Consider the following 19,215-nt stretch of genomic DNA (forward strand, 5'->3'; position numbering starts at 1 on the left):
GAACGTTCGACGAACCGAACTCGAACGGGACCCCCGTTCGGCGAGCCGACCTCGAGCCGAACCGGGACCGGTTCGCTCATCTCTACTAGTGATGAGCAAGCACTACCATGTTTGGGTGCGCAATACTCGTAACTAATGATAAGTGAGCACTACCATGCTTGGGTGCTCGGTACTTGTAAATAATGATGAGCGAGCACTACCATGCTTGGGTGCTCAGTACTTGGTACTTATAAATAATGATAAGCGAGTACTACCATGCTCTGGTGCTCAGTGCTCGTAACTAGTGATGAGCGAGCACCACCATGCTTGGGTGCTCTGTACTCGTACCTGTGATGAGCGAGCACTACCATGCTTAGGGGCTCGGTACGCTTAACTAGTGATGAGCGAGCACTACCATGCTTGGGTGCTCGGTACTCGTAACTAGTAATGAGCGAGCACTACCATGCTTGGGTGCTCGGTACTCGTAACTAGTAATGAGCGAGCACTACCATGCTCTGGTGCTCAGTACTCTTAACTAGTGATGAGTGAGCACTACCATGCTTGGGTGCTCAGAACTCATAACTAGTGATGAGCGAGCACTACCATGCTTGGGTGCTCGGTACTCGTAACTAGTGATAAGCAAGCACTACCATGCTCAGGTGCTCGGTACTCGTAACTAGTAATGAGTAATAACTACCATATTCAGGTTCTCGGTACTCATAACTAGTGATGAGTGAGCACTACCATGCTCGTGTGCTCAGAACTCGTAACTAGTGATGAGTGAGCACTACCATGCTCGTGTGCTCAGAACTCGTAACTAGTGATGAGTGAGCACTGCCATGCTCGTGTGCTCAGAACTCATAACTAGTGATGAGCGAGCACTACCATGCTTGGGTGCTCGGTACTTGTAACTAGTAATGAGTAAGAACTACCATATTCAGGTTCTCGGTACTCATAACTAGTGATGAGTGAGCACTACCATGCTCGTGTGCTCAGAACTCGTAACTAGTGATGAGTGAGCACTACCATGCTCGTGTGCTCAGAACTCGTAACTCGTAACGTAAGTCTTTTCCTCTTCTTCATCAGCATATTGTAATAAACAAATATTTTACTACAATTCATTGCAGCTAGTTAGATATACAAAAAAAAGCAACTTACCACATTGGAGGTTTTATATGAAAACACAGTATGTCCCTGAAATTATATATAAGTGGAAAAATTTAAAGGTAAGCTGTCACATTGTACATGCGGTCCGATCTGTGGACAGCATGATATAGAGAAAGAGGCGCTGAGCAGCAGGATATATGGGTTTGTTGTAAAAGATTCAGTATAGCTTGTATTTTATTCACTGAAATCCCTGGTGTTTGTATAATAGTCCAGTGGGCGTTCTTACTAGTGATTGACAGCTATGTCTGCATGCACAATCATACATTCATTGTGTGTATTTGTTTTGCAACACGGATCAAAATAAGACATGTTTTTGGTCCACCAAAAAAAAAAGACACACTGATTGTAATAACAGCACATATATAAAAAAAAATGCTGTGCTAGAAAAGGGGTTTTCTGTTTCCAGGAAAGTTGGGTCCCTAGATGTAGTTTGTTGTAAAAGAAAACTGTGCCTTACTCACCATGCCTAGGTCCATCGCTGAGTCTCTACCAGTGCCTATTGTAGTCTGCAGCACTTATGTAACATTGACAGCGCTGCAGCCAATCAGTGAGTTCAGCAGGTTATACACACAAAGATATAGCAGCTCTGGTGGCGCACAAAGGTCAATATATTAACTGTGAATGTCTTCTGAGCAGTGGGTATAAAGGTGTCTGTAGGTTAAACATAGTTTGGATTTATATGAAAACCAGCCCTTCTACCTCAGAAACTGTGTTTATTTGCATCATAAAGTAAAGTACATCCATTAAATGTGCAATATACAACAAAGTTGACAGAGTCATTTAAAAAAAATGGTGATGAGGTCAATTTGCAAGAAAGATTCTTAAAGGTTCTCTGTCAAGTTGGGGACATCTGGTCTGTTCACTTGGTGGTGGTGGCAGCGGTAGGGATAAGGAAACATCCCTTTTGATGCCATTGCATATCTCTGATACGACGGATAGACTGGACCTGGGGCTGGAAGGCGCTCCATTCATTCCAATGTTTATAATCACAGGTTTCAAACAGGTATTGGTAGCCTCTGTATCCGGGATACTGATATCCGACCCAACTGTACAAAAGCAAAAGCTAGGATTGGGATTATGTTTCTTGAAGACTGGATTTAAAAATGACAGGCATTTATCAAAATAATTGTAAAGAAAACAAGCGGTTGCCCATGTGGGCTCACTTTAGAAAGAAAAAGTAGTGAGTTGTTTCTACTGGTTTTACGTTTCTTAATGAGAATCTGTCAGCAGGTTTTTGCTATTAAATCTGAAAGTAACATAGTGTAGGGACAGAGACCTTAAATTATAGGTATGTGTCACTTATGAGGCTGCATTCTGTAGTTTAACTACAGTAAAGTGTTTTATTAGCAGGAGATTATCACTGCATGACTAGGTCTCATGCAAGCCAGTCCAGTCAATCTCTATAACTGTATAATAAAAAAGACACTTGCACTCTGAAATCTTAAAGCATTGTTCAGACTGTATTTTGGGAGTGCCGTTGTTTTTTGTCTAGATTATGGAGTCATGCCCTCTGACTGTGCACCCCTCCCCATTAGTGACAGGTGATTTTTATAGCAGGTTCCTACTTGCCCATACACATGGAGGTTTTTAACCCAGAGAGAGGCTTCAGTTCAGTGTAGGTTCCCAGTATATGAGATATGCCTTGGCGTGGCTACTGGGCAGATATAGAAATTGTCATTTTTATATGCTAAAATTCAAAATTTTTCCAAGATTTCCTTAAGCTGTAATGCATATCTATATTCTTATATCCACTGTTTCCATGCTTTAGCATTTCAGAGTGCACCTGTCTTCTTTATTACTATATGTTATGTTCAGTTTTGCACCTGTTCAGACTGCATTTTGGGAGTGCCATCAGTTTTTTATCTAATCTCTGTAACCATGTCCCCACTAATGATTGGCAGCTTCCTGACAATTTAGAGTGTACTCAGGAATCTGCCAATCAGTGTTGTGGGTGGGGTTGTAGTCAGCATTCTGACCACTGCTACATCTACAGCAGTCCAATGAGTGCCCCTATAAAATGTTACTCTCAAATTACATAGCAAAATCTTAGCAGACATAATAAAATTCAAAAGTCATATAATTACCGTATTTTTCCCTTTATAAGACGCACCTGATTATAGGACGCACCCCCAAATTTGGTGAAGGAAAAGAGATTTTTTTTTTTAATATTTAATGGGGTCCATCTTATAATACCAGTGTCCGTCTAACAAATCATATAGGGTATATGTCCCTCATAGCCCCCCATCTTAAAATTAGCCCCCCTTAATCTGGATATGGCCCCCTTATATTGAATATAGCCCCCTTGTGCTGGGACACGTCCCCCTGTGCTGCCCATGGCCCCTAAAGATGGCACACCTCCCCTGTGTTTGATATGGCCCCAAATACTGCTGCCCATAGCCACTATAGATGGCACATCTCCCCTGTATTTGATATGGCCCCCATACTGCTGCCCATGGCCACTATAGATGGCACATCTCTCCTGTGTTTGATATGGCCCCCATAGTGCTGCCCATGGCCACTATAGATGGCACATCTCCCCTGTGTTAGATATGCCCCCCATACTAGTGCCCATAATAAAATAAAACACTCTTTCCTTACCTTCTCAGCGCTGTAATCCCTGTGTCTCCCTCCGTGGGGTTGAGCTCCTCCTCCACTTCCTGGTTCTTGCTGCTGGTCATGTGATCGGCACGGCAGAGTGATATAATCTCTGCTGCCTTATCACAGACAGCAGCAGCAGGAGACCAGGAGCTCAGCGCTGGAGGTAAGTAAAGCTTTTTTTATTTTACTATAGGCAGCAGCATGGGGGCCATATCTAACACAGGGGGGATCATGTGTGATCAAATGGGAGCGCAGGCAGATATAATATGCCCCGCTGCCCCAGCCCATCAGCGCGATGCGGTTTCAGCACCATGCTGATGGACAGCGGCTGTGCATATTATATGAGCGGGAGCAGGATATCTAACGTTGTCGCCCGCAGCTTCACCAGGTCCCAGCACCGCTCCAGAGCGGACCCTGCAGTATATATATATATATATATATATCTATATAAATATATATACACCCCCCTATATTCGGTTTATAAGACGCACCCCCTACTTTCCCCCAAAATTTGGGGGAACAAAAGTGCGTCTTATAAAGCGAAAAATACGGTACCTCTCGGATCTGTAGCTGTTCCAGCAATACCACCAGTTACGTGGTATTATGTCATTTCACCAATGCAGCCAATCAGTGACTTATGATTACTTTTTTTTCAGAGCAGATGTCCACTCTAACGGAATACTGGAAAGCTGCAGCTGATCAGCGGCTGCTGATTGGCTGCAGTCGGCACATGACATAACAATGTTACATGACCATCGGAAGACATAGTCCCAACATGGAAGAAGTGGTGTTGGTCCAGGAGGTAAGTACCGTATTTTTCGCTTTATAAGACGCACTTTTCCTCCCCAAATTTTGGGAGGAAAATGGGGGGTGCGTCTTATAAAGCGGTAGCGGGGGGGGGGGGGGTCCTGTCTGAGGCGATCGGGCGGGTGCCTGTGGCTGCATGCAAGCGCCCGGGTACCTGTACTTGCATGCAGCGGCAGCCGGGTACCCGTGGCTGTGTACGGGCGGCAGCGGGTGCTGTGTGGGGTCGGCAGCCAGGTACCTGTGCTTGCATGCGGTGGCAGACGGGTACCCATGGCTGTGTGCGGGCGGCAGCCGGGTGCTGTGTGCGAGCGGCAGTCGGGTGCCCGTGCAGGTACTCGGCTGCCGCCCTCACACAGTCACCCATCTGCCGCCCGCACACAGCCATGGGTACCCGGCTGCCACCGCACGCAAGCACAGGTACCCGGCGGCTTGTACGCAGAGTGGGCGGGCAGCCTGCTGGCTGCCACTCTGTGCATGCGGGGCGGGCGGCTGTGCAGCTTACCAGTTGTCCGCGGTCCCACTTTCAAATGATGGCGCCGGTGGAGCTCTTGGATGAGAGCTCCATCTGCGCACGCGCTGCTCCGGGAGTCAGCGCGTGCGCAGATGGAGCCCTTGGATGAGAGCTCCATCTGCGCATGCGTCGCTCCGGGCGCCATTACTTGAATCGGGACCGCGGACACACTCCACCACTGAGCCGTCGCCGCCGCTCCCACTACTGAGCCGCCGCTGCCACCACTGAACCGGGACCGCGGACACACGCCACCACTGAGCAGTCCCTGCCGCTGCCACCACTGAGCAGTTGCCGCCGCTCCCACCACTGAGCCGCCGCCGCCGCTGCCACCACTGAACCGGGACCGCGGACACACGCCACCACTGAGCAGTCCCTGCCGCTGCCACCACTGAGCAGTCCCTGCCGCTGCCACCACTGAGCAGTTGCCGCCGCCGCTGCCACCACTGAACCGGGACCGCGGACACTCACTGCACCGGCCTGCTGCACGGCTCACACGCCACGGCTGCTGCCGCCACCACGGACCCCACGGATCCTGCCACCGCGGACGCCACCGCGCCTGCAACCACGGCACCTGCAACCACGGACCCCGCTGCCACTGACCTGCCGCGCCTGCCAGCACAACCTGTGCCTCCTGTGACCCCGCTTCACCACCACTGCTGCCCCCCTCCGGTAAGAGAACACCGGAGTATAAGACGGACCCCATTTTTCTTTTTTTTACCTTTTTTATGTCTAAGTTTGGGGTGCGTCTTATATTCCGGTGCGTCTTATAAAGCGAAAAATACGGTATATTATTTTTCTCTTTCATTATGGACATGTTAGCTATGAGGAAAGGACTGTGCCGTGTTAGGTAGCCCCTTTATCTATAGTTTGTATTTCATACTCAAGATGGTCTTGTGGATACTTAAGCATTTCATTATTGATATACACTATTATGTTTCTCATTACTTTACAATATTTCAGTAACTAATGTTTTTCTTTATTTTCATTGCAAATTATTTTTTAATCACTTGATGTGAAAAAATAAAGTTTGGAAAAATGTTATTAGATAAGATTCTTGACTTACGTTCCACTAGGAACTTTCACGCTTCCCACGCGGTCACAGAATCCATAGGCCCACAGGCTGGGCACGTCATCCTCAATGATTTCCATCTTGTTGCCCTTGAAGTCAGCGGATTCGAACAGGGTGATTTTATGTTCCTGGCTATCCTGCAGGTATACAGAAGAATGTTAGAATTAATTGGATTTACCAGTGACACTCTTTGGTTGTTACATTACCTGGAAAATGTAAAACATTTTCATCACCTTACATTGTTACTAATTCATTTTCTTCTAATATCAATTTTGGACAGTTTATGTTTTAGAAATATTATCATTATTATCAAATTATCATTTATCATCTTTATTAGAAACATCATAAATAATCATTCTTCTGGTTTCTGCTGTTTTTTTTTTTTTGCTTTTTATATTTACGCAAATATTTGTATATTGGCGACTTACTTGATTTTCCTAAGAATTTGACATCAACTGTTCGGACAGTGTCTGGCACAGATCCTGTGATTTCACACTCTTTTGATTCTGAACATAGCCTTACTGTCATGAACTGGTGAATGGGCAGCTGGATTAAAAGCCTGGGACATTGGCCAACAAGAGGCTGCAAAAACTACTGTGGACAAAGGCACACTACCAGCATAAACTTGCTTTTTCTGTATTTAGATTGAATTGCTTCCAGTATACTGTCCTCCATCCTTAACAATTCATTATAAGACTGGAAATAACGATATATTCAGAACCCTATAAAAATGCAGATATGAGACCTAAATCTGGTAAAAAAAAATTGCCAGGATTTTGTCTATATGTAAATACCACAAGGATTGCTTAAAGGTGTTATCCACTACTCAGACAACCCTTCTCAATCACTATATTCCCCCATGTAAAATAATAATAGCCTATACCCACCTCTGGTGCAGGCACTGTTCTAGCGATGTCGACGCGTGGTCTCCTGAGACTCGTGAAACACTGATATATCAAGTCAGCCCTTCTTCCAGTTTCACTTCACTTGGGCAAAACTGACATCTGGAGGACGTCAGAGAGCAGCAGAAGCTCTCACTTTTTCATGATTACAGTTTCATGAAAAAGTAGTAAGAGTGAAACAGCTACTGATTGACTGCAGGGTTTATGTGACATGACAACGTCATGTGAGCCCCGGGAGACAAAGCACCAATAAATCTGGAACAATGCTCATACCAGAGGTTATTTGGCCGTTATTATTTTACATGGAAGAATATAATGATTGAGGAGGTGTTGTCTGAGTAGTGGACAACCTCTTTAAGCACTAGATACTGTTCTTGGCTCAGACCCCAGGTTTTGGCTGTTTGTTTTTCTTTTGTAAAAAAAACCCCAGCCTACTAATATAGGAGGGTTTGTCTTTTTCTGATGCCTCCCAATTTCTCATCTATTGTGTGAGAAAATGGTAACAAGACTTTAGGATCCATCTCTTGTTTGGCCCATGTAGAGCAGGGGTCCCCAACCTGTGGTTCGTACGCTTGTGGTGTGTGGCTCGTGGCTTTCTTTCAGCTTGTATTCGAATCATGTCTAGCAAACAGCTTTAAAGAGAAGATCTCCAGGTGGTGACTTTTATGAACACCACCACAATGGGGTAAGGTAGGAACCCCTGGATCTTGGTATACTGCTTCAGTGTGATTTTTGTAGAAGAGCTTTGGCTTTCATTATACCAGTAATGGGGGCTCTCGGTGCCACTATGTTGAGGGTGGTGAGAGTTAGATGTGGCTGACGACCCTCTTTTAAAGCTGATTGTGGCTCATAATATCAGAAAGGCTATGGACCTCTGATGCAGAGGAAGGCTCCTGAAGAGGTTTACCCCTCCCTTTTGGATAGGAAGGCCTTTACAGGGCCCCTATTATATGGACCCCTATTATATGGACCCCATTGCAGTCACTTAAACTGATCCAATGCTAAGTATAATCCTACTTTTATTATATATTTAGAGATCTATAAATATCTGAAACTTACCATTCTGATGGGGCGTAGGGACACGAAGCAGTCGCTCCTATAGCTGCTTGACCAGGTATCCCAACGAGGATACTCGCCCTTCTCCAAGATAAACATCTCGCCACGGAAGTTGGACTGCTCAAAAGCAACCCAGCTGAGAAGATATGTACGCGGAGTCCACATATCACATAAAGAACAATGAAACAACATTGAAGAGCAGCACAGAACACACACCATGACAACATTAAAAGAGAAAAGTGAAAAGAATGAGAATGTTATACCAGCCCATTAACCTTACTAGATGTCTAGTAGTAATCCTAGAATTAAATACTACATGTTTGATATTTAAGCACAGATATTAAAATAAAGACATAATTTAAAACACTGTGGGTTAAGCTGTATGTTAAAAAATATACTGTATATATATTTTCAAAATTAAAAAATAGCTGCAACTGTTATAAAATACCAAAATTAACAATAATCATATTTTCTTTACTCTGGCAATCCAGTGATGAGGCATTGATGGTTCTCCCCTGCCTATGTTTTCAAGCGATAAGCTTATCAACGCTGCCACTAATCAGTGACTGCAGTGGTCAAAGCCCTTACAATTGGCCTTCCTACTTAGCAATGAAGCTATGATGTTAGTGGTATGGTACATTGTCTTCTGCGGTTGCATACTGACTTCTTGTAATCATAGACTGTAAGACCACCGTAGCATCAGCACAGGTCAAGAGGTGTATATATTGTTTTCTGCTAAGTTTTGGTATTTACAACTGTTTTTAAAAACTTTTCAATTTTAGATAACCCATTTCAATCACGGTCAAACAACTGACTACTGTAAATACAATTAAAGTGTTATTCACATCTCCAAGATCCTATCCTAATATATAGTAGGTGTAGTAATAATAATAATAATAATGATAATAATAATAATAATAATAATAGCAAATACCTCTGATTAGAAATGTAGTATAGTTTTTCTGATTCACTATGTCATGGCATTGCAGGACCTTAGGAATCCATGGTTACAACCATGTATATAGTGATAGTTAAAGCGCACCAATCACCAGGATTTTCTTGTATAACCTAAAGCCAGTGCTATACTGGCACTATCAGGCTGATTCTATATATACCTTTAGTGGTCAGCTCGGATGTATAGGTTTTGAAACACAAGCAAGTAAAATTTGTAAAATGAGCAGCTTTTTGAGTGACAGCAGCTGCCGATCAGCTGCTAGTAATGATTCCTTCCCCCTTCGTGTGTCTTCCCCCTTTTATTTATGCTATTCTATTATAGAATTGTTTTACTATCTGATTAGAAGGACCTTGCTGATGTCATACCCATGTGACCTGAAGTGCGGAGCCTTAGCCAACATAGTTGATACCAGGAAGCAACATTATTTTTCTTTTCTGCTGGCTGAGGCGCCGCCCCTTCTGGTCACATGGGTATGACATCAGCACAGGTGCTTCTTGTCAGATACAAAAACTATTGTACACTAGAATTAGTATAAATAACAGGGGGAGAATGGATAAGCTGGGGGCGGGAATCACTGTGAAAATCCACCCCAGCTATCAGCTGATCTGCAGCTGCTGTCACTCAAAAAGCTGCTCATTTTATAAACTTTACTTGCTTGTGTTTCAAAACCTATACATCATAACTGACAAGTAAAGGTATGTATAGAATCAGCATGATAGTGCCAGTATAGCGCTGTAGCACTGGCTTTAGGTTATATAGGAAAATCCTGGTGATTGGTGCGCTTTAAGTTAGTTAGTTGCTTGTGGTCGTAAGTGAGCTATACTACATTTCTATTGGAGGTATTTGCTAATATTATTATTATTACACCTACTAAATATTGGAATAGAATCTTGGAGATTTTATTATTATTATTATTATTATTATTATTATTATTTATTTATTTATAGAGCACCATTGATTCCATGGTGCTGTACATGAGAAGGGGGTTACATACAGAACACATATACAAGTTACAATAGACAGACTAGTACAGAGGGGAGAGGGCCCTGCCCTTGCGGGCTTGCATTCTATAGGGTAGGAGATAGGAATACCCCTTTAATTCTTAATCCCTAGGCATGAAAATCATATTTATATATAGCTACTGATATCTCCTATTTGTCATTGGATATAAATAGCATCATACCTCTATAATGAAAGAGGTTATCCAGGGTATTTTAATTTTGTTTCCTCATGGGGTTAAGATCTGACAGACAGATAGTTGCTAACTACCTGCCTGTTCTGTTTAGTGCCAGCTCAGAGCGATCACAAACCGCTTCTGCCAGCATGACGTCAACACAGCAGCTCTTCCTCTTCATTGGCAGCTCTGTTAACAGGCAGTTAGGTAGTGGGAGCCGGTTGTCAATCAGCATCACATCAGCAGCCATGGCCTATCAACAGAGCAGAGCGGAAGAGAAGCAGCTGCTCTGTCAATGGAAGATACAGGATCTCTGGCCGTAGAACAGTGTCAGCCATAACAGGTAGGTATTCAGCAACTACCTAGCTGTAAGTTCTTAGACAAAAATAAAATAGTCTAGGATAACCCCTTTAAATGGCAAAAACATAAAACCAATGTATGTTATGGATACAAATTGCAAACTTTCCTGATGTGGGTCGCTTTTCTATAAATGCTGTTAGTCCATCCTATACATCCTATTTGACTGTTTCTAATATATATCTAATTCAGAGTAAGAACTTTTCTGCATGTATACAGCGCACGGGCCTGACATGCTTTGATGAATCATCTTCCCAGCCTAATAAATCATATATACTCTATATACATTTCAATATATTTTACTGTGTATAAACAAACCAGTGTAATCATTCTTGTGTGGGAAGATGTGGGAGTTTATTGCTACCTACATTTTTCACTTATTTCCAAGTGTCATATTCATGGAGCAGACGGCTACTCATAAATCAGCAGAGGACATCGTGCACTGGCACTGTCTCTTCCAATATTCTCTAAGCCATGATTAGCCTATGGCGCCAGCTAGGAGACTTCTATAAGGTACCGGTAATATTTACAACTTCTTACTATTAAACTCCAGATGGGGATAATAATTTAAGATTACCAGGAGAGTGAGATAAATTAATCTTAGTCACTCAGTATCTAATACTAACTGTGATCTCTTTCAGGGCAATAATAATTCTGGCTGATATAAAATATTTTAGTGTGCAAGTACTTTTATATATTATCTTACAAAATGTTGTTCTCTGAATTGTATTTAGGTTTGTAGTAATAATAAAAATGTAAAAAACATAATGTGCTTTCACATATGTCATTTTTTAAGGCAAAACTAACTGGATTTAAAAAGGAAAAAAAGATTCAAAATAGAGTATTTCTTATCTAGTTAGTCCTTCATCCACTTCTGACATTAGCTTCAAAAACGACATCAAAATGGCATATTAAGGCTCCAACAAATTTGGCAGCCAAACTGAAAGTATCAACTAAGCAGATATAGAAGGATATATATCAGCTATTAGTGATGAGTGAGCACTACCATGCTCGGTATTCGTAACCAGCAGTCGGACTCTTGGCTCAACTCGAGTAACCTAATATAATGAAAGTCTATGGGGAACTCATAAGACCTTCCGGAAAAATGCTAGAGTTCCCCATTGACTTCCATTATACTCAATACATGAGTCGAGCCCATCCTAGTGTCCGACTGCTGGTTACGAGCACCCGAGCATGGTAGTCCTCATTCATCACTAATGGCTGTTATAAAAATCCCACTATTACTTTTCAAATTGTACAGAAAAATGAATGTTTTTTCTAATATGCTAATTAGGGTGCTTGATGTACCCTTGGCATGGCCGACAATCTAAGTCCACTGCTCTACCTACTCGTTTTGCACATGGTAGCCTCCCACTCTCTTGATTGACAGGGCTTGCATGAGCTTTCTCTGAAGTCACTGCAACATGCAAAATAAGTGGGTGAAGTAATGCACTGAGTTTTTTGGCCACACCAAGGGTACACCAAGCACCGTGTCTCACTCCTTGAACCTCAGCAAAATGCTTTTACCAGAGAAAGTTGAGGTCAGTCCGAAATTTAGTATCACATGGCAATCATTCAGATGTAATCTAACAGGAATCCCTTGTGCTGCTCCCCGGTCTGATAAAAGTAGCGAGACTCACTACCCCATATTTCCTGATAAGGTTTAGTATACTCGACTGCCCAATCTCATTTTTTAATTAACTGAAACCATGAGCAATACTTGGAGGGTGTCAGATGGATTCCTAAAAAATGCTACTGCATAAAGAGCAGCTGTCTGTCTCCAAGAGATTTCAATACAGAATATTGCAATGAAGTTATTACACTAACATGAGTTGGTGCTTGATCTTTTACTATGTTTTACTGAAAAGAAAAGAATGCAAATATTCTTTTCAAACATTATAGACTACATTTATCAAAGCATAACAACTAGCACTATTATGCATAGGAACCAATCACAATGCAGTGTTTATTTTTCACTAAGCAGTGTAAGAAATGCAAGTTGCAGTATGATTGGTTTGTTATGGGTAGAGATCAGCGGATCCACTGAAGTTCAGTTCGGCGGGTTCAGCTTAAAGTTCAATTCTGGACACCCACTTGACCTAACCTCATCGGAAGTCACTGATAGTCACTGCAGCTAGCCATAAACAGAGCACTTCCGGGGGAGAGTAGGCAGGGGTTTTTTTTTTCATTTTTTTTGTACACACTATATCCGATAACGTTGTTGTTACCCCCAGTGCTAGCTGATCAAACACTGCTCGAGCGAGTGATCAGCATACATAAGGCATCTGAACTCTGAAATCGAACTCTGTTTTTTTTGTAAAGTCTGTGTTTGGTACGAACCCCGAACTTTACTGTTCGGATCCGCTCATCTAAAGTTATGGGCAAAAATGACTATGTATCTATTGAACAGTTTAGACAAAAAGGCTCTATGAGTTTTAGTTTTGTTTTTTTTTCACTCAGAATTTGAAAAAACAAAAACAAAACAAAAACCTGGAAGAAAGATAAAAACAAGTGAAATTGAATGTCTGTTCTTTGTAATTCTGTTTCATCAGCACGTTTAACTGAAGAAGGGAATATATCAGCTGGGGCTTTTAGCACTTACGGTCCAGAGTCGACAATAACACTGCGTACTCTGTCGAAGCCTCGCTCCCCAAGGTTTACACACTCATTCAGAAGTTCCATATGTCTTCCTTGGAAGTTTTCTTGTTCAAAGATTATTACCTGGAACAGAGAAATTCTTTGTTTGAGTGAGGATAATTTTTTGGTTATATGGATTCAGATCTGTGAAAACAGATTATAATTTCTATTTACTACAGTTGGTGTGAATCGATACACAGGACTCGGCACACTAGTCAGGTGGATAATCTGGTGTCGCTAGACTGGAATCCGGAGGATCACTTCCTTACTCCCAGCATCCACGACTCTTCCTTTGAATAGCTACCCTGGCATAACATTGACACTGTCATGATGTACATGTAATGTTGTGCCAAATGAAGAGCTACAGATGCCATCAATTAGTAGGTGATTTTCAGGGCTCCCTTCCAATGACCACAGATTACTGACGAGGACAATGAACTGGTTCCTGTATATCGAGTCGCACCAACCCTAAAATTTGCTGAAAATATAATTTTTCTTGTTTTTTTGTGGAACAAAAACAGCTTTTTAGAGTAAGAACAGTGTAACCACCCTTGTATTCATTTTACTTTTAACATTAGTGTTTTTTGGATGTCATGTTTAGCTTTATATTACATATTAATCAAAGGTAATTACAGTCATCACAACATGTTTTACCTCCTTGTCAACATTCGTTGTACATGTACCAAGCTTGTCAGGTGTAGGTATAAAAAGAGGCTCAAGAGCTTAGCTTAGCTTAGCCTATATCGGTTCTTCCACCTCCATTTTTCCGTTTTCTTCCTGTCCCCTTTCCCCTTCCTGACCCCTTTCCATAGTATTAATGTTATTGTATTTATAAAAAAACAGCTTGGCTTGTTACATACATGGCAGGTGCCAGCTGTATTATACAGCCGCCACCTGCCTCTCATGTAGTGGACAGAGATTTGCTGCTGGTTAACCACAGGAATGCCCTTGTCAGTCTGTGATAGCTGCATTTAAGTGGCGCCAACCAGGTAGTATGCTAATTCGCTCTGTGACATGATTGTGTGGTGTCAATAGGTTGGTATGGCAGCCAGGGGCTTGCCACCGTGTTTGTGCTCTATAGAAGTTCATTAAATTCACAACATACTGCCATACTAAATTAATGTATATAGTACAATCAACCAACTGATGGCTGATTCAATGGACTAAAGAAAAACGTTTTTAAAATGACCAAAGTATTAAAAAACATAAAAATTTGGATAAAAATAAAGAAATTAAAAAATTATACAAAACTTTTTTGGTATTGTAACATCCCAAAAAGTCCAGTTTATCAAAATATAAAATGATTTAGCCTTTATAATAAACTTTGTAAAGTAAAAAATTAAAATGCAATAATTGCTATGTTTTGGTCACTGCACCTCAAAACACCATATGCTCCCCAATATGACGCCAATGACAACGTTTTATATAAAGCTCCGAATTCTTTTCAACTCTAAAATATTAAAAAACCTATACAAATTTAGTATCACTGTAATTGTTCTGACCTAGATCATCGTGTTGGCAGATCATTTTTACCGCACAATGAATAAAAAAAAACAAACTAATGGCAAAATTGTTTGTTTGATTTTTTTTTACCATTTTACTTTACTTGGAATTTTTACTGTTTTTTATACTTAGTATAGTAAAATGAGTAATTAAAAACTACAACTCATCCAGCAAATAAGCAAGCCTTCATTTCACTATGTTGTTGGAACAGGAAAATAGTTATGACTCTTGGAAGGAAAGGAAGAAAAAATGAAAACGCAAAAAGAAAAAAAAAAAGTTGGAAAGAGGTTAAAGTTTGTAAGGTATCCAAGCCAGTAATCTGGGAGTAGGTTACGCAGTGACAGCAATGTATATTTACATACAGCTTTCTTCAGTATTAAGCTTGTGTACACAGAGTACTTCCAAAAGGTCAGAGACCAAATACACTCTTGGGAAAAAATTGATTTTGTTATGATCTAACAGCCTTTTATTATAACTTAGCAGCTGCTATTTTTTTTATTATTATTATAATTATTATTATTATTTACTGTTTTCATTGTTGATGTTTTACTATTGTATATAATTATATAATATTATTATGAATACACTATTGAATTATTATTACTATTATTATATACTATTGTTATTATTGTTATTCTTATGCTATTGTAGATTATTATATACTATTATTCTGAATATATTATTGAATTATTATTATTATTATTATTTACTTTTGTTATTATTGTTATTCTATTTTATATTATTTATTATATACTATTATTATGAATATACTATTGAATTATTATATGCTTTTGCCTTATTATTTTGTATTTTGTATTATTGTTATTCTTATGCTATTTTATATTATTGTATACTGTATACCATTATTATGAATATACTATTGAACTATTAGTATTATTTTCAGTATTTCTCTATCTACATTTCTTCTAAAATAAGAACTTGTAAGGCATTCTTCATACCTAAAGCGTAACTATTTATTTAATTAAATGGTTATGGAAACCATACCAATTCATCATAAATCAATATAATCCACTAGGAGCTATAAATCATGACTTGTATAAAGGCAAAATCCATGGGTAGTGCTAGTGTGAACAGGGCATAAAGTAGATACACTACCAAGAAGATCAAATTATTTATTAATACGTTTGTGGCAAGTTGAATATTACCCAACACCACTATGGTACATATGGTGTATGAGAAAACAAAATCTATTTAATAAATCATTTAAAGTGTACGTATTGAAATATTTCTTGAAGTTGGACGGTCTTACCTTGAAGGTTCCAGGGCTGGGTTCACCACCCTTAACGGGCTTGGTTACAGGTACGGGAAGTGGAACAGGGGTACCCTTTTCCTTGGCATCAGTGCCCTGGCTAGCAGCAGCGGCAGCTTTGGGTGTCTGAGACATTTTGAAGCTCTAGTTCTACAATCTGAATGAAGAGGTACTGCGTTTAAAGATACAAGTGAGACATTTGTTGTATGCCCATGAATATACTACTAACAGTAGTATCAATGCCACTGATTTACCATCTACAGGGCCTTACAATCTCTACATTTAAAATATATTTTTAAATGTAATCTATCTTACCGATGTGAGGACCATCAGCTTATAATCATGATGCAGATGGGTCTACTCCTTATAATGACGATAAAATGTTCATGGCATACCCTGTGTTTGAACCATTTCTTAGGATTTTGCACTAAAACTTTGCCACGTGCTTGACACTAACTAGTTCTTACCTGATGGAGGTGATCCTTGCTGGTGCTAACAGGCTTGTTGCCGGAGGTTCTGCATTACCCATTATATATACCCTGGCAAAGGCAGACTCGGAATAGTGGAGCACAATAGAACTCAAAGCTCATCAGTGTCTGCTTAGGAAGCTGCTAGTCATCACATATTTCAATGTGACCAGTCATCTGGAAACATCCACCATTTATTGCAGCTGAACCAAGCAGTTTATATTGTTGGTCAGAAGTGTGCTAAGTATGTAGAGCTGAAATCCCTGACATGATATTTCGGATCTTGTAAAAGTTTTTACTTGTCAAACGAAGCACATAGTTGACATTACAAGGCCTAGACATTGACAATTTGGAAATATTCTGCATTACTAGCTAGATTAAGCTAAATGATATAGTAATGTTTTCATCTTGATAAAGTAAAGGAACATGTGAGAAAGAGATATAACTTAAAACAAATTATGACATCTTGCTTAGCTTGTGTTAACAGAGAAATTGTTATATGTCCCAACAGAACATTTGTTTTAACAGCAAGCAAATGTAGTCTGGACTGAAGATTCAAAAGAAGCAGGCCCCAATCAAACTAGATGGACCCAATGTTTTAGCCTCATTATTTCATTAAAGGGGATTTCCAGCAGTTTGAAATTGATGGATTATCCTTTTCAGATTGAAGTGAATATACAAATGAAATAAATGAGAGGCTACATGTACAGACAATTATCAGACATTGTAGAGTAATACATAGTTCAACCATTCAAAGGAGAGGAGTGAGGTCCCTGCTCACAAGAGCTTACAATCTATGACGAAATAGGGGTGCCACAAAAGATAAAAAATGCTTTTATTGTAGGGTCCAGCCATCATTATAAACAAGGGTATTCATGAAAAGCTAAACCAGTCATCAGCCAGTACTTGTATATCTCCAGATACAAAGTTCAATTGAGTACATGGAGTGTGTGGGAACAGATTATAGAAAGGATTAGATTCTGAAGAAAATTAAACAAGTGAGAATAAGATGATTAACTAGCTATTGGGATAGGACTGCCTAAATATAAATGTATTTATGGGACACGTAACACTGAGTACAATATGAATTAACTGGATTGTCTGGGGTAGTGCATTCCAGATAACTGGTGCAGCACGAGAAATATTTTGGAGATGGTAGTGGGAGGTTCAGATTTTGAAAGATGTTAGTCTTAAATCATTAGCAGAACAGAGAACATGGGTAGGGTGGTAGATAGAGATAAGGTAGCACATTTAGGGCTGTCCAGCACTATAGCAAGCTTTTTAGGTGTGTGATAAAATTCTTATTATGTGTATTTAAAGGCACTTGAATGTCTGGGGTAGTGCATTCCAGATAACTGGTGCATTACAAGAACCTGTCTTATCATTTTTATGACATGGTGAGCGATGTAAAACAAGAGAAACAATAAAATATTTCTTGATGTGCTGTTTCTTTTTGATTCTGGCTCAGAAAAAAATGGAATGGAAAGCGATGAAAATGGCCCCAAATGGTACCAATAAAAACTCCAACTAATTCACAAAAAACAAGCCCTCACATGACTCTACTGGCAGAAAAGTAAAAAAATTATTGCCTTCAAAATTTGGTGATGCAAAAAAACGTTATTTTGTAAAAAAGTGTTTATTTTAATGATAGTATTTAAACCTAAAAAAACCTATATAAATCTTGTATTATTGTAATTGTACTAATCTGAGAAATAAAGCTGCCGTTTCACTTTTTCCACAAGGTGAATGGCATAAAAAAGCAATAAAGTCAACTTTTCAACTGCTGTTGATTTGTTTATTCCGACTCTCAAATTTCGCAGTAAGGCTCGGCTCACATTTATCCCGCGCTCTACGCTGAGTGCTTACACCAAAGACTACATGTAAATCTCTGAAAAAGGTGATTGAGACAAAATTATCAATGGAGTATTCACTATAGTGAGGCAGATGGAGTCACTTTGAACTCCATTCTGGCCTCAGGTCTGGCGGTGTCCATCTTTTTAAGCGTGCACAAAAGTGTGTTCAACAACAGATTTATGCACTTTTGAAAAGAAGGGCAGGCGCTGAACAGAGGCCAAATAGAGTTCAGAGTAACTCTGCTGCCTCCTTAGTGAATGAACCCATCAGGGGTTCACCTGAATCATGTATTTCGAAGATGTAGATAGAAAACTTGATGTAAGTGCTCACCATAGAGCACAGGATAAAAGTGAACTGATCCAAAATTCTCTGTACCTAAATTGCCACTAAATAGCATTCAGTCAACCCACAAAAGACAAGTCCCTACTCAGGTCCATCATCTGTTAAAAAAATATAGGGGGTTCCATGTTACTTTTAACCCAGATGCTCTGGAAAAGTACTATGGCCCCCCAAAAATAAAACCAGCAAAATCTGCTCTCCCAAATCCAAATGCCTACCCTTCTGAGCATGACAATCTGACTAAACCACAGTTAACATCCACATGTTTGGCATTTATGTAGTGAGGAAAGCCTGCTTAATGTACAGGGTGTGGGTCTACAAGAACAACAGAAACACGACCTGGGCATTACAAGGCCTTATTTGCAATTTTAAATTCTGTAACATTCATTATGTTTGACTCCATGGGTGTTTTCCAGATACAAAATTGTCGATACAGTCATAGATGAATTCCCAGAGAGGTGTAAATTCCAATATGTGGTCTCTTGAAGGGTTTCTGCTGTTCTAGCACTTAGAGGCTTGGTATATGGAGTATAAAAACTGTTCTAGAAAAATCTGTGCTCCAAAAGTCAA

At 40.3% G+C, this 19,215-nt stretch overlaps 1 protein-coding gene across 1 annotated transcript; it reads right to left on the reverse strand.

Annotated features, from left to right (window-relative positions):
• Positions 1 to 1,851: 1,851 nt before the first annotated feature.
• On the reverse strand, positions 1,852 to 16,120 carry CRYBB1 (crystallin beta B1). The gene is made up of 5 exons (XM_075341737.1): positions 15,986 to 16,120; positions 13,178 to 13,296; positions 8,093 to 8,225; positions 6,126 to 6,268; positions 1,852 to 2,192 (listed from the first exon to the last, which is right to left on the reverse strand). The coding sequence occupies exons 1-5, from the start codon at positions 16,118 to 16,120 to the stop codon at positions 2,006 to 2,008; spliced, it is 717 nt and encodes a 238-aa protein (XP_075197852.1). The 3' UTR covers positions 1,852 to 2,005.
• Positions 16,121 to 19,215: the final 3,095 nt, after the last annotated feature.

The sequence above is a fragment of the Anomaloglossus baeobatrachus genome, chromosome 1 (assembly GCF_048569485.1).
Source record: "Anomaloglossus baeobatrachus isolate aAnoBae1 chromosome 1, aAnoBae1.hap1, whole genome shotgun sequence".
Classification (NCBI taxonomy): Eukaryota; Metazoa; Chordata; class Amphibia; order Anura; family Aromobatidae; genus Anomaloglossus; species Anomaloglossus baeobatrachus.

What these genes read in the sequence shown, in the direction of transcription:
- CRYBB1 (XM_075341737.1), bottom strand. Translation starts at nt 16,120, where the DNA reads ATGTCTCAGACACCCAAAGCTGCCGCTGCTGCTAGCCAGGGCACTGAT. An exon ending in CCAGCCCTGGAACCTTCAAG is followed by an intron (nt 13,297 to 15,985) that starts GTAAGACCGTCC and finishes TCTCTGTTCCAG; the next exon opens with GTAATAATCTTTGAACAAGA. An exon ending in GTTATTGTCGACTCTGGACC is followed by an intron (nt 8,226 to 13,177) that starts GTAAGTGCTAAA and finishes ATATCTTCTCAG; the next exon opens with CTGGGTTGCTTTTGAGCAGT.